The 14,516-nt window shown below is 45.2% G+C and overlaps 1 protein-coding gene across 1 annotated transcript in view; it reads left to right on the top strand.

Annotated features, from left to right (window-relative positions):
- The window catches only part of Slc5a8 (solute carrier family 5 (sodium/monocarboxylate cotransporter), member 8), a 51,496-nt gene that overhangs the window by 24,687 nt on the left and 12,293 nt on the right, over positions 1–14,516 (top strand). Inside the window, exons 8-13 of the mRNA XM_005374548.2 lie at positions 84–172; positions 790–902; positions 2,524–2,591; positions 6,434–6,520; positions 9,075–9,280; positions 13,802–13,905. Of these exons, the coding sequence (XP_005374605.1) occupies positions 84–172; positions 790–902; positions 2,524–2,591; positions 6,434–6,520; positions 9,075–9,280; positions 13,802–13,905 (667 nt within the window). The remainder of the gene's footprint in view (positions 1–83; positions 173–789; positions 903–2,523; positions 2,592–6,433; positions 6,521–9,074; positions 9,281–13,801; positions 13,906–14,516) is intronic.

Raw genomic sequence — 14,516 nt, 5'->3', positions numbered from 1 at the left:
CTGGAAGAACAAAAATCTTCGGTAATCAGGAATTTGTTGACTTTATTCACTAGCACTTAGGGGTGCATTTTGGAATTTTCCAGCTCATGCCTTATCTGGTACTGGATATTTTGCAAGATTATCCCGGAGTTCCTGGGCTTTTTGTGGCCTGTGCTTACAGTGGAACCTTAAGGTATGGATTCTGACTTCTGATAAACTGCAGGATGTTACTTCATAAACATGGGGTCTGCACAAAAATCTTTACATTTTAAAACAACAGTTTAGGACACACATGTGGCTAAAGCACGATCAACTGAAAAATTAGAATTAAATCTATTTACACGTGGAATAATATACTCTTGTATTTTTTCATTGCCCTTTTTCCTGTGTTTGTCATAGGAGACTGATATTATCAACATATATGGCATATGTCAGTGAGGGTTCAGGACAGGAGCAGTAATGGTGCACGTTACTGAGGGCTTATGACAGTCCTTTCAAGGCACAAAGAAGAATGTCTTACCGTCATGCAATAACATAATATAATAGTGTGCATTTTTATGGACACGGAGGACAAACTGGAAAATAGAAGTGATGTTGGCATATCTTTTTCCTTTGCTATCTAGCTACTCCCTGGATCATTTTGGATGATAACCACTTCCAAGAGAAGATGCTTTGGTTATTAAGAATAGCAGAAATCTGGTTACATTTTAGAGGTGTCAGTTTGCTTCCCGCTTTCTCATTCACACAAAAAGTATTATTACAGTTAACATATTATTAATCAAAGCATTTTTATCTCTTTTTCCCATATAGCACAGTGTCCTCCAGTATTAACGCATTAGCAGCCGTGACGGTGGAAGATCTCATCAAACCTCGCTTCAGGTCACTCTCGGAGAAGTCTCTCTCTTGGATTTCCCAGGGAATGAGTAAGCTTCTATCTTCCCAGTTCCCTTTTAGCTTGGGAGGGGCGCCTTCTTTTGAGACACTAGAAATGCTTTTTCCCTGACAAAGCACTAAGCACGGCCCAGTGTGAATATGGATCACAGCACATGCCCACAGCTTAATGCAGACATGGCCATATTTGCAACCAAGATTTGGAAGACACTTTAAATATTTCAGGCTGGCATGATGGTGCACACTTGTAATCCCAGCACTTAGGAGGCTGAGGCAGGAGGATTGCCACGAGTTCAAGGCCAGCCTGGACTACACAGTGAGCTCAGGGCCAGCCTGAACTACATAGCAAGACCTTGTCTCCAAAAAAAAAAAAAAAAAATTCACTGTCAGTGGACCACAAAGGACAATTTTCAGGACTGGCCAGTATAGACAGGATTTTCATTCATCTGAAGTATCCTATGAAATCACTACATTGAAATATATGCAGTAAGGACACCATAGATAAGAACATGATAGGTGATTTCAGTGTTTTTTCCCCAGTAATTTTGAGTATTGAAACCATAATAGTTCATGACCTACCAAATGAGGAAAAATGAAACCAAATACAGCAAAAAAAACAATGTCAGGCTTTTAAAAAAATTCAGGTACAATAAGATTATTTACACACTATGCTCAACAAACGTGTGAATGCTCGTGTGAATAAAATGAGGAAGGACAGAATTTAACTCTGCACTAATTTCATGATGATGTCCCCGTTCTGTTTTCCTGCATTTTGGATTTGGGGCGTTGGAAAGCCTCTGGATGGATCTAAAAAACTTTTTGCTGAATGAATTGTTTTAAAAAAATACAAGGTAGGGGCTAATATTTACTTCATTTAAAAAAAGTAAACACAGGAAAAAATGGAAAAAAGTGAAAGTTACAAGAGGAAATGAAAATCCCACAGTCTGACAAACAATGGTGGCTTCAGAATTTCTATGAAAGAGTTTGGGGAAACAGCTTGGCAGGAGGGGGAGTGGGAAACTTACCCTGAAGTCACCTTTTTTTTTTTCCTCCGGTACTGGGAACCGAACTCACGACCTTGCGCTTGCCAGGCAGGCGCTTTGCTGCTGAGCTAAATCCCCAGCCCCCAAGTCACCTTTTTTACTAGTTTCATGGGAAAGGCTTGGGCTGCTGCTGGCCTACGTCGCCGCCCTGGTTACCTCCTGTGGCGGAGGACAAATGCGGAAGTCAGAAAGCTCCGATTTCGGGTGTCCATTCCTCCGCTCTCCTTCCCTTTCATCTACAGTGGGCTGAGCACAGACAGAGTCCTGAGCCTGCCTTTGTAAACACGTTTACAGCAGATTAAATTCATAACACAATGCAGTAGTTCTTAGTTTTTAAATGCCCGTAGTTAATTCCAGGGATTCTTGCCTTACATAACCTGCCTTTGTTATACCTAATCCTGGGGCACAATATATATAGGCTTTGTTTGCACACAGCAGATTTTGGAGGAAAACACCTCTTTCTTTGTTTTGCTGGCTCTGGTGTGTGTGGTCATTCTTCCTCTCGGTTGTATAAGCTCCTCTCTGACCCAAAGGAACGGAGGCCCATTCTACTGGGAATTCCAGTTCTCTGGGTCTGGACCTCACAGTGCCTTTTGTGTCGCCCACCTAGGTGTGCTGTACGGCGTCCTGTGTATCGGAATGGCCGCTCTGGCCTCGCTAATGGGAGCCTTGTTACAGGTAAGCGCTTACTCCAAGTGTAAGCCGCTGTCACTGAATTCTTTTTTATAATGTCCATGTCCTATCATTCCAGACTTCTCTCCTTATGTATCTACACATAGATATATCAAAGGACAGAAATGACTGTATATTTAAAAGTTTTTAAAAATTCAATTTTCTGTTCTGAGATCGCTATAGATGGACATGCAATTCCAAGAAGTAATACAGAGATTGCTCATGTCCGTGCCACTCAATGGCAATGTCTTGCAAAAACATCTTGCAGTGGGAATGTTTTGATAAAACAGTATCACAACTGGAATAGTGACACTGACGTGGTAAGAGGTGGGACCATTTCCTCGCTGGAAGGGTCCCTCCCGCTGTCCTTCACAGCCACTGCTGCTTCTCTCCTGCCCGCGCCCTTGGCCTTTGGTCACCGCGAATCTGTTCTCCACTCTGGTAATTCTGCCATGTCAAGAGTTTGCATAAATGAAATCGAGTAGCATGCAGCATTTGAGAGCTCCCTGGTTCTTGCTGTGACAAGTGAATTTTGAAGGAAGTTGGACTTTTTTGTATTATTTGATCTTATGCCTTCTATTCTAGCTGGGCTTTTTGATGCCACTGTCATAGGGTCAGGGCGATTGCCATGTCATTACTGCTGCACGAAGGCAGAAGGCCAGCTTCCTCACCTGCCTCCGCTGACACCGAGGGAGGAGCGCTTGTTACACTGGCTGTGGATGTGGAGTGCAGCTGAAGAGACATCTCGTGTCACTGAGCTCAGATTAGTGATAACCACACACCCGCCCGAGAGTTCTGCAGGGCTGCCGCTGTGCGACCATCAGCAGTGTGATGCAAACTGACCCTGGGGATTTCCAAGCTTAGTCCAAGGACTTCCAGGAGACAACGCCACCTCTGTACAGATGCAACTGTCCTACGCCTCAGAGCAAAGCTTACCCGGCAAGAACAGCTTCCTCTCTGTGAGAGAAACACTGGCAACAGTTGTAAGAGGGCTGAAGGAGCCCGAGCATAGTGTCCGGGTGCAGAATCTCCCCATCCTTCAGTCATGTGACCCCCGCCGGCATCTGGGCCTGGCCACTGGCCCACGCCACGCTCCGTCTCTAAGAGCACAACCGGAACAACCTGAGCTGGACTCTGAGGCTCATCTTCAGTGTGAATTGCTGTGGGGAGAGGTTGCCTGGAGGAAGTGAGCGAACAAAGGCCACTCCAGCACGCGTGTACACGCGGCAGTGAGAACACGCAAAGCTGACGAGAGAAGGAGAATTGCGAGAGGGGCACTGGGAGCGGAGCAGGCTCTCACTGAGGGATCAACGAGGCTGACAAATCTTTGGCGGGACTCCAGTGAGCCTCGTGCGTCCCTCCGGGCTGTCCTTGAAGCGGACATGGCCCTCCCGCTGCTCCTGGACAGCCGAGCACCAGCTGTCCCACAGTCACTGATAACACCCCTGCCCCGCGCCCCAGGTGCCGTGCAGACCAGCCCAACACTGCCCGTATCCCTCCCCGACGAGGCCTTTACTGGGATGTCTGTCTGCTAGGCCATCTCTGCCACTGTCTCCTGTCACTGTCATTGTTGCCTAGGACTCCTGGAAACACCTACCGTGCCCGGTAGCGATTCGGGACGCATGAGGCCCTAATTTGCCTTAATCGAACCACGTGTGAGGCCAGGCTTTTGCCTCTTTAATGCCACCTGGAGCTCACACGGCGTCTCTAAGCTTGCTGCTTGCTTCTAGTCCCCTTGGCCCCCATCCCATCCCTAGTGATGCTGCTGTGCAGTCGGGCAGCTCCAAGCCTGTTCAGCCACGTTTGCATTTCCCCGTAGTTTGTGTTTCCGAGCCCTGGTGTCCCCGCTGCCTTTTCCAGGTGCCTGATGTCCCACGTCCGGTTGTGGCTTCCCAGACTGTTTACTCAGGATGACCTGGAGCTCAGCTTGCTGCCACCCGCATTTCTGTCGCCCCCTCCCCCCCCCCGCATGGTCCACCTGTCAGCCCTCGGAGTGTGTCTTCATAGGCCTTTTGCCACTTGTCCAGGGTTTACAGTAAAGTCCTGATTGCTGTTTTATTTTTAGTTTCAGTACTGGGGCTTGAACCCAGGGCCTTTGCACTGAGCCACATCCTGAACACTTTAATTTTTTTTATGTTGAGACAGAGTCTCGCTAAATCAGAGTCTCACTAAGTTGCCCAGGCTGGGCTTGAACTTGTGATCCTCCTGCCTCAGCCTCCCAGAGTGCTGGAATTACATGTGTGCACCACTGTGCCTGGCTCTGATTACTACTTTTGAACCACTCCTCCCTCACAATTGGTGAGTCTGCCCTAGATCCACAGCCCAGCCCACTCTCCCCTACGTGGTCAGTGGGACCCCGGACTTCCTCCACCCTCGCTGCCAAAGATGCAGTTCACTTCCCAGCAAATCATTCCTTGGATGCTGCCAGGCCCTCCTCGCCCTGTGGCAGAGGGTCTGCTTGGGATCTGGCTGCCCGTGGAAAACAGACAGTCCTCCTTTAACCACCAAGTCCAGTTCCTGCGACCAGGTCATGAAAAGAATTGGTCGCTAAATGAGGAACTACATGGTATGTGCAACATACTGTTCAGAACAAAGAAATGACCGAAGGAAACTCCAACTCGATGACTTCGCCTTTGTTCGCATACCTCTTACGTGCAGGTCTGTGATGCGTAACAGAACAGAAGACTGCAGAACTGTACTGTTCAGAACAATCAGCAGAAATTACAGGACTGTATAAACAAGGTGCACTGCGCAAAACAAGACACAGAAGCTCTTTAAACAGGATGTGCAGAACTGTACAAAAAAGGAGACAGGTTGTAACTCTGAGCCGTAATTACACAGGTTAAGTCATTAAGCGAGGAATATCTGTACAGTGTACTGTCAGGCTCGGCAGTCTCTTAGCTCTGGAGCCCTCAGGGTTGGAGGTAGAGTGCAGTATGTACGAGAGCTGAGACTAGTGACAGCCGCAGGCCCATTCAAGTGTCTTGCAGGGTTGACTATGTGTCGACTAGCACCGTGATGCAGGATTTCCCACACTGGCCCAGGATTTCCAGGGAATGAGGCCACCTCGGCATTATTACTGGGAGTGCTTACTGTAGCTGAGTCTCCTTTTCATATCCTGTCCTGGCTGATTGTACATAGTGAGATCTTCTAGCAGAATCAGTATCACTCTGAGCCAGTTCTTCCTTGTTGCTTTGCTAATCGAGATCTTATTCCGCTAACACAGTGATGGCGAATGTTTTAGAGCTTTCAATGAGAAGGAGCAGCCAGCTGTGGCACCCGTGCCATAGGTTCACCACCAGTGCTCCAACAGGTCCTTTCCTTGGTGTCTTCCTTCTCTCTCCAAAACTGGATCCTGATCCTATGTGTCACCACCGGATTCACGGGCCACATGCTATTGGTCACATCTTGCGCGGAGCCTGTCTCCCATCCAACTGGATTCTGTGACGGCCGACTCCCAATCACGTCCTCCGCAAGCAGCTATTTGCCTTTCCTTGTTCTTCACATTACAAATCATTTTAACTTTTGTGGTTTTACATCTCTATATCAAAGCGAGTTTCGCACCTCTTCCTACGCCATCACACACATTCACCCCGGTGCTCCCTGGTCCTCGGCATCCTCTGTCTTTGCACTTTGCTGCCTCTTCAGACGGAACCTGCAGGAACAGGTGGACCCTTGCAATTGGGCAACAGGAGTCCCCAGGTTCTAATGACCTCTTTGCCGGTGACAAGGCTGCCACAAGAAGGAGCAGACCGGAATCGTTTAATCCTCACCCTGGTGGGATCGCCTTGAGATAGTTTGGGTTTGAGCTTGCGCATTGTGACTTTGCGTTCCTTCTCTTTTCCTAGGCGGCGCTCAGCATATTTGGGATGGTCGGAGGACCCCTCTTGGGCTTATTCTCTTTGGGCATTTTGGTGCCCTTTGCCAACTCGGTTGTAAGTATAGAGAATGAGTGTGTACACAAGGCATTGTCCCGGAGAGAGTAGCATCTCTACATCTTTTACTCTGTTGTAAAGCTTTGGTTGCTTTGAGATGTGTCCTTAGTTCCTTCCCCCTTGACTTTACTCATTTTGACTTTGACGGGGGTCGTAAGGAAGTACTTACTATAGACTTGGACGTTGCATGTCCGAAGGTCAGTGCAAATGGCCAGACCCATAGGGAACAACAGTAAATATTTGTAATGTGACTAAAGGAGCAACGTTCCTATGCCCTTCTGAAAAATTAACAGCTAGAGTTTAAAGAAAGAGATCGATACCTGCAGATCAGAGAGATTTAAGGACAGCAAAGCTGAGGACACTTGGGAATAGTCACAGTGCAGCAAGAAGTGATAAGATCCTCATCACCTTGACCCAAAAGCTTGTGCTTCTGATATTTAAGGTTGTGGCCTCCAAAACGTTATTCTACCTCTGACAAAGTGATTGTATTTGGAATATAACCCAGGAAGAGCTAACAGCTCCGGTCTTCTACACAGACCCATCTATGAATATAGTATTTAGAATTAGAAATGCTGGTTTTGTTTGGGGTGAATGAAATACAAATTATTTCTCTGAAAGCCAAGTGAAAAATCCACTAGTTCTGCCCTGCTATAGGATGACATTCAGGGAAAACTACTAACATATGTATATTTCTTGCAGACATTTGTAGAATAACTGTAACTTAGCATACAGATTTCTATTCTCCTTATAAGGCATGAGGAACAAGAAAGGCAATTCTAACAGGGACTAATATTTCTATTATTACTAATAAGTCTGAATGAGGTGTCATGAGAAGCCAGTTGGGTAAAACTTAATCACAATGAAACAGACTGTTTGCCCCCCTGCTTAGACTCTGCTTTTAGAAACGCATGGTGGTTTGCTGAATGGGGAAAAATCAGCTTTTGCTTTCCAACACGTGTTGCCGTCACGAACAGCCTGCAGAAGAGCAGTGGCTGGTGACCCCAACATGCTCCTTTTGGCAGGGCGTGGGGGAGGAGATACTGTTATTCTCGCCATAGGAAGTACTTTTTACCGTTTCCACATTTGTCACCCAAAATTACCTGCCTTCCTTTGGAGTGGCCTTTTCTCTCCCTCTCCATCCGCCTTTCCTCCTGTTCTCCTATTCCTATGCTCTTTCACCTTCTCCCCCACCACCAGTGGATATTTACATGTATGGGCTGGAGCTGCGGATTTAGCTCAGCGGCACAGCGCCTGCCTGGCAAGCGCGAGGTCGTGAGTTCAATTACTGGTACTGGAAAAAGACAAACAAACAAAATACGTGTACGGGCTGAGCACTGTTTCAGGAGCTGAGAACTGAACATCTCTGCCCTTGTGTTGCGGGTTTTATAATTTCGTGGATCCTCAATCAAGCCATGCACCATGCTGAGATGAGCTAAGTCTAGCCCATCAGCAGCTGGCTACCCGGCTACTCCTACCCCTTATCATTAAAAAAGATTTGCTGTGATCCTATTAAGTGTAGTGAACGCACGGGCACCAAAAAGAAAGAACTCAGAGTCAGCTCCCAAGGCGGTGACAACTCCTGAAAGATCTCCCAGTCCTTGTCCCCAACACAAACCCCCTGATCTGGCCCCCAACCTTTTCACTCTCCCTTGAACACATGGTTCTGTTTTCTCCTCTGATTTCCCTTAGATTTACGCCCTCCTCACACACTCTCCTCTTTCCTCCACCCACAGGCCTGGTGGAGGCTCGACTGTCCTGACTCACCATTATCCCTAGAGTCCTCCGTAGGGGCGGAGCTTCCCAGCTCAAGGCGTGCTTTTGCCTGTCCTTGGAACTGGAGCTTCCATCACTCAAGAACTGACCCAGCAGCTGGGGTTCTGGTGAAATGTGGAGACCCAAGTCTTGCAAAGGAGGAGAAACCCAGTGTCTTCAGAGGAAACTGGCCAGGATCTCCCCTGTCTCTGTCTCTCTCTAGAGGTGTGATCTGGCTCATGGCCAAGCTGCACCCATTAGTAATACAGCTTGTTCACTTCCCCTGGTTGTACTGCAGCTCAGTTATCATCTCGCTTGCTGTCCATTGCAAGGATAACGCGATGTGCTTCTGTTCTCATACCCTGCCGCACATGTGGCGTGCCACGTGTTTGTGGATGCAGTAAACAGTGGGGACAGCTGGCCTGCCGTCAGCTAACTTTGTGACTATTGCAGTTTTTGGGGATGTGAAGGGATGGGGAGATTAGAGCCCAGGGCTGGCCACAAAAACAGATCTGAAAAATTAGAAGTGTTCAACATTTGCAAAGAAAAGTGCGCCGGAGTTAGTGGTGGGTTAGACAGGGTTATGAGGAAGGGAGTGGGGTTTTCGCAGCTCTGGCATCCTGGGCTGAGGGACCAGGGACCTGGAGGACATTTGGCTAGAGGCAGAGCTCCTGCAAGGGAGAGGAGGCACAGGAAGGGAGCTTGTGAAGGTAGCATGGACCCGGTTGAACTTAACTTTCCAGGGGTCCCACCTCAAAGCCAACGGCATTATTGTTCTTTTAAAAGAGCTCTTGTTTTCCAGGGAGCATTTTTTGGTTTGTTGACTGGATTTGTCATGTCCTTATGGATTGGAATTGGAGCTCAACTCTATCCCCCACTTCCTGAGAGAACTATGCCTCTGCACCTCGCCACATACGGCTGCAACAGCACATACAATGCGACCGATGTGATGACTACCACAGAGATGCCGTTTTCTACGGGCGCCTTTCAAATCCACAATGTGGAAAGGTATTCAGTTTTATAATCTACCTTTAAGACTCATGCAACAAGTAAAGAACTCCATTGCTTATTATCTTGCCCATAACACTATAATTTTTCCTAATTTTGAACCTGGTAGAGCCCATGTGGGTCTTTGGCTATACCATATTATTCAGCAATAGTAAAAAGGGCATATGTTTCTTAATTTCTATAGAAATTTCAGCCTTAGCTTCAGATCTAAAGGAAACTTGAATGTTAATTTAAAAATCTGTTATGGATAAACTACCAAACAGCAACTCTAGTTGCATGAAAAATTATCTGCCTTTGAGAAGTGTTTTCAATGTAAAGTTCAATTATAAAAGAAGTATTGCTTAGAGTATTTGAAATAGACCCTCTGCTGACCCAAAGCTACCATTACCTGATTATGTGGATTCTGTTTTTTTTTTTTTTTTTGTACTGGGAATTGAACTCATGACCTCAGGATTGCCAGGCAAGTGCTTATGCCACTAAGCTATATCCCCGGCCCCTCATTCTGTTTTAAAGATTCCAGATCCTACAGCACTGTCAGTGAGTCACAGCTATGACCTTCCTGCTGGAGATTTCCATTATGCAGCATATTTTTGAGCCTCTAAATACTGAAGGTTGTCTGATTTAATGAAATAATGCAGACTTGTTGGCAGAAGATGTATTGTACTGTGAATTGGAGGCTGACTTTCCATACAGGATACATCAGTGTGCAGGCTACAGTACAAAATCTCATGGATATGTTCAAGGAAGACAAAAATAGGAACCCTGTTCCTGATGTATTACCCGGGTGCCAGCTTACGTAGAAGACAGCCTTAGAGAACTATTGCTTTTGGGTCAAGACGTGATACATCCTTCGTAGAATGGACACAGTCCTGGGGAAAGGAGCGTGAGCACACAGACAGCCATTAATAATGAAGCCATGCACACCCCAGAAGGAATTCACTTGCCAATTCACTTGCAGTGGGGCTTTGGGGGGAGTTCGAGGCTGTACACTACCTGGATGGAGGGAAAATTTAGTTCCAAAGGCCAAGAAATGTTTGGGAGACTAAGTAATGTGCTGTAAAGACAGAGGTAAGGGAATCTGGGGAGCAGTCTAGGGCAGCATAAGAACAGGAATGGGAGGGGATCGGGAAAGTGACAAGAAGGGGCCAGAAAGGAAGACAAGATTGACTGAAGGTTGAGTGAGGTAAGAGGGCTTTAAGATTGTCCCTCTTGTTCATAATTTTGCTTAGCTTTCGTCCCAACTGGGTAAATATCTCCCTTAATATAAGAGTGTAAGGCAAGTTGCTACTTTAGATTCCTGAAACAAACAGATCAGCCATTGTTATGGTACCATAATAATCACCTTTATAGGTTAGCTTACTTATAAAATAATTCCAGTAATAGAGGATGGGGGGAGCTGTGGTAGAGCACTTACTTGGCAAGTTCCAGGACCAGGGTTTAACCCGCAGCACAGCTAACCAACCAACAAATAAACTAAAGACAACTCAGCCAACCCATAAGAATATTTGAACATGAACTGTGTACCTAGCCATTGGTTTAATATTCATTTTAGAGAGTCTCTTCTTACCTGCTGTGCTGCTATTTCCTAAGAAATTATAATCTAACTTGAGAGGATATGTGTGATAAGTAAAGTAATTAGCACACAGTAACTAGTGACTTCATACTTGGGAAGTATAATGTTTACTAAAAGAATGAATGAAGACAAAGTTGGTGTGTAGATTAGCACAAAGATTTCAGAGATGTCTGACTACCTGAAGAGTGCAGAGTTGGCTTGATGTAGGAGAAGGTTTAAAATGTCATTCTTGTCACACACAATAAGCAAAAGGGAAGTTGGACGAGAAAATAAGTAGCTAACAACACATTGCAATAAGTGGTATACATAGGCTCTCATGCTAGCCAGGAGGTAGTGTTGGGGGAATCTGTCTTGCTGTTTGCTGTTGCTGTAACAGACTAATATAGAATGGGTGATCTATAAAGAAAAGAAATTTATTTCTCACCTTTCTAGAAGTTGGGAAGTCGAAGAGCATGTTTCTAGCATCTTCTCATCATCTCCTCAGCATTGGCCGGGGTGGGGTGGGGGTTGGGGGTTGAGGGTTGGGGGTTTTCTTGTGACATCCTAACATGGTGTGTGTGTGTGTGGGGGGGCCCAGATGACCAGAAAGTGAAAGCGCCCTAGCACTGCCCTCTTCCACTTCTTATGAAGATGCTGTGTTAGTTACTTTTCTCTTTGCTGAGACAAAATGCCTGACACCCAAAGTTAAAGGAGGAAAGGTTCATTGTAGCGCACAGTTAGTTGAGGTTTTAGTTCATAGTTGCCTGGCTCCAAGGCAGGGTGGCATGGCAGAGGGGCATCGCAGAGGAGAAACAGCCCATGGTGGGCAGAAGGCAGTGAAGCAGCAAAGTAGAGAAGCAGCAGCAGCAGCAGCAGCAGCAGCAGCCTTTATCCCTTCCATACTACCCACCCTTTGGGTGGTGCCACCCACACCCAGGGTGGCCTTCCCACTATCCACATCAAGAATTACACCAAACTAATCAGTGGACTAATTTATTAATTATACACATATCCCCCTTTTAAGCTATGTAAATACACAAGTTTTAAAAAACAGCACCATTTCCATGTGTACACAAGATTATGTCTTGGCACAATGCAAAATGTACTAAGACCCTCACTTCTCAAATGCTGCAGCATCAAGGGCTTGCTTAACCTGGTGACTGAAGACAACTAAACTGCTCAGCAGCGAAGTCATTCATGCAGGCAGCTGCTTCTGAAAAACCAACCACCGTGATGCTACGAGGAGCAGCCCTGGTGTGGGCATCCATGCTGGGTTGCAGGTGGCCTCTGGGGTGTGCCCCCCTCTCGAGCCAGGGGGACAACAGGCATTCTGGTCTTTACTTACTGGACCAAAAATCAAAAGTATGGCCCTGACTGTAAACTTGGAAAAGGATTTAAAATGTCACCCAGTCACCTAGGTCACAGTGGTACAGGGTCCTGTGGACTTCCTGGCATCATAAAAATAATAAATAACCCCAGTGGAAGCCATTCATGCTTATAACAACTCTTTAACAGAACATATCATATATACGACCAAAGATAGTCATATGCTGTGCTATTCCTACCAGCTGCAACAACCAAGTCACTATCACCTTGTTGTTCTTGCTGCTGTTTTCAATCTATAAAAAGCCAGCTCTCTCAGATGCCATCCTGGACAACTAGAACTTGTGTTTTCTCTGCTGGGTGGATCCTCATTCTTACCCAAATGAGCTCAGCTCTCACACTCTGTGACTCAGCATGCTTTTTTAGGTTACACACTGCTATAGTTGCAAAGTCTTACAAAGGCCCAATGTTAAGGGCTTGATCACCAGCCCTTAGTGCTTTTGGGAAGTGGTAGAGCCCTGAGGAGGAAGGGCATGGTGGAACAAAGTCATGGGGGAGACAGTGTCCTCAAAGGAGATATTGGGGGCCTAGACCCCTTCCTCTCTGTCTCTCACTTTGCTCTCTAGCCACTACATCTTCTACCATACTCTCCCACAGTGATATACTGTGCCACAACAGACCGGAAGCAACAGGGCCAAGAAACTACGGACTGAAACCTCTGAAATCGTGAGCCCAAATTAGTCTTCTTCCCTCTACTCTGTCCAAGGCATTGCTCTCATGGAAATCAGCCACTAAACAACTGTATTAGTCCTTTATTTCTAAAATGAAGGTTTTGATGCCATTCTGAGCATGCTAATTTTTATGATTAAACCTCTTTCTGGTACTTCAAGGATTATTTTACTTGAGAAGTCAAGTGAAAAGTCAATGACTTTTTACAAAATATAGAAGTAAAAAAGAATAATGATACAGTCCATAGAGTAGGACAGAAATATTTTCAAAACACATCTTGTATCAAGAATATATTACCAACTCCCAAATAAATAATAAAAAGACAGACTCCATTGAAAAATTAGGTCAATGTTGTCAATAGACAAATCACAAAAGCAGACATCCATAGGGTCAAAAAACATAAAAATATGTTCAACTTCATTAATCACAAGAAAGATTAGGTTGAAACTATTAACATACTTACATACTCACTTTAGAAAGTTAAAAACTGAGGTCTGAATCTGGACAACTACCTGATATCTTAAGTCTTTGGCCATGTCACTCACTGCCCTTGTACGGGAGGAGGCGTGATCTCCCAAGATGCCTTTGTACATTGGTTTCTTCATCCTGCAGTATGCACTCCTCTGTCCTTGGTCCCCACCTTCGTCCCAGTTTTGCCTGCCTTGTTAAATCTAGCTCATGTAACACTCCTATAAAAAGGTGCTATGGTTTCAACGTGTCCTCCAAAGTTCATGGGCCTGAAACTCAATCCCTGAATTTATATGTTGATAGCATTTGGAAGCAGAGACCAGAATGGCAGATAATGACATAAAAATATTATTAAATATTGTATTTTTACTGTTATGAGAATCATTAACCCATACGCACAGTTGCTAGTAGCATTGCACTAAATCTTATGGCTATGTTTTTGCTTTTAGGACCCCACTGATGAATAACTGGTACTCTCTGTCCTATCTGTACTTCAGCACTATTGGGACTTTGACAACATTGTTTGTAGGGATGTTTCTCAGTTTATTAACAGGTAAGTATCTTAACAATATTCCTGTATTTACACTGGTTTTCACTATAGCTGTCTTATAACTACCTATGTTCTTTTACTATGATCCCATTACCAGTTTAATTATTTCTTCCATTTTACTCATGGGAAATTTGAGAGCCTGGACTTGAGGATAGATCATCACTATTTGAACCTCGGTACTGCCACTATGTAGATGCAAGTCACACAGTGACTCTGAGCCTTAGCTTTCTTAAGTGTAAAATGAGGATAATAACTGACCTGGTCACTCATAGGTTGTTGTAAAAGTAAGAGGCTTGCAAAAGCTATCTATAGCTACTATAAAGTTTTCTCACAACAAGCTTTTTCCAGGATCTTTCCATTGTCCATGCTGGCCCTTTGTGAACTGTAAATAGGTATATACACACAAGGAATAATAATCCTGACATTTATGCCTAAATATAGTATAGAACTTTAAAAATGTTAATAAACTTTAAAAATAAATGTCTGTAAAAACATCAAACTGATAGTACCCAGAGTGCTGACTGGCATATGGGATTGCTATGGAGCTTTTATTCTTGGACATTATTTTGTCTTCATTATGAGGATTCTCTTGTCTTCCCTCCTGTGTAGGGCTC

Source organism: Chinchilla lanigera, unplaced genomic scaffold, assembly GCF_000276665.1.
Source record: "Chinchilla lanigera isolate Chin_1 unplaced genomic scaffold, ChiLan1.0 scaffold00004, whole genome shotgun sequence".
Taxonomy (NCBI): domain Eukaryota; kingdom Metazoa; phylum Chordata; class Mammalia; order Rodentia; family Chinchillidae; genus Chinchilla; species Chinchilla lanigera.
This window is presented reverse-complemented; position numbering and strand designations above follow the sequence as displayed.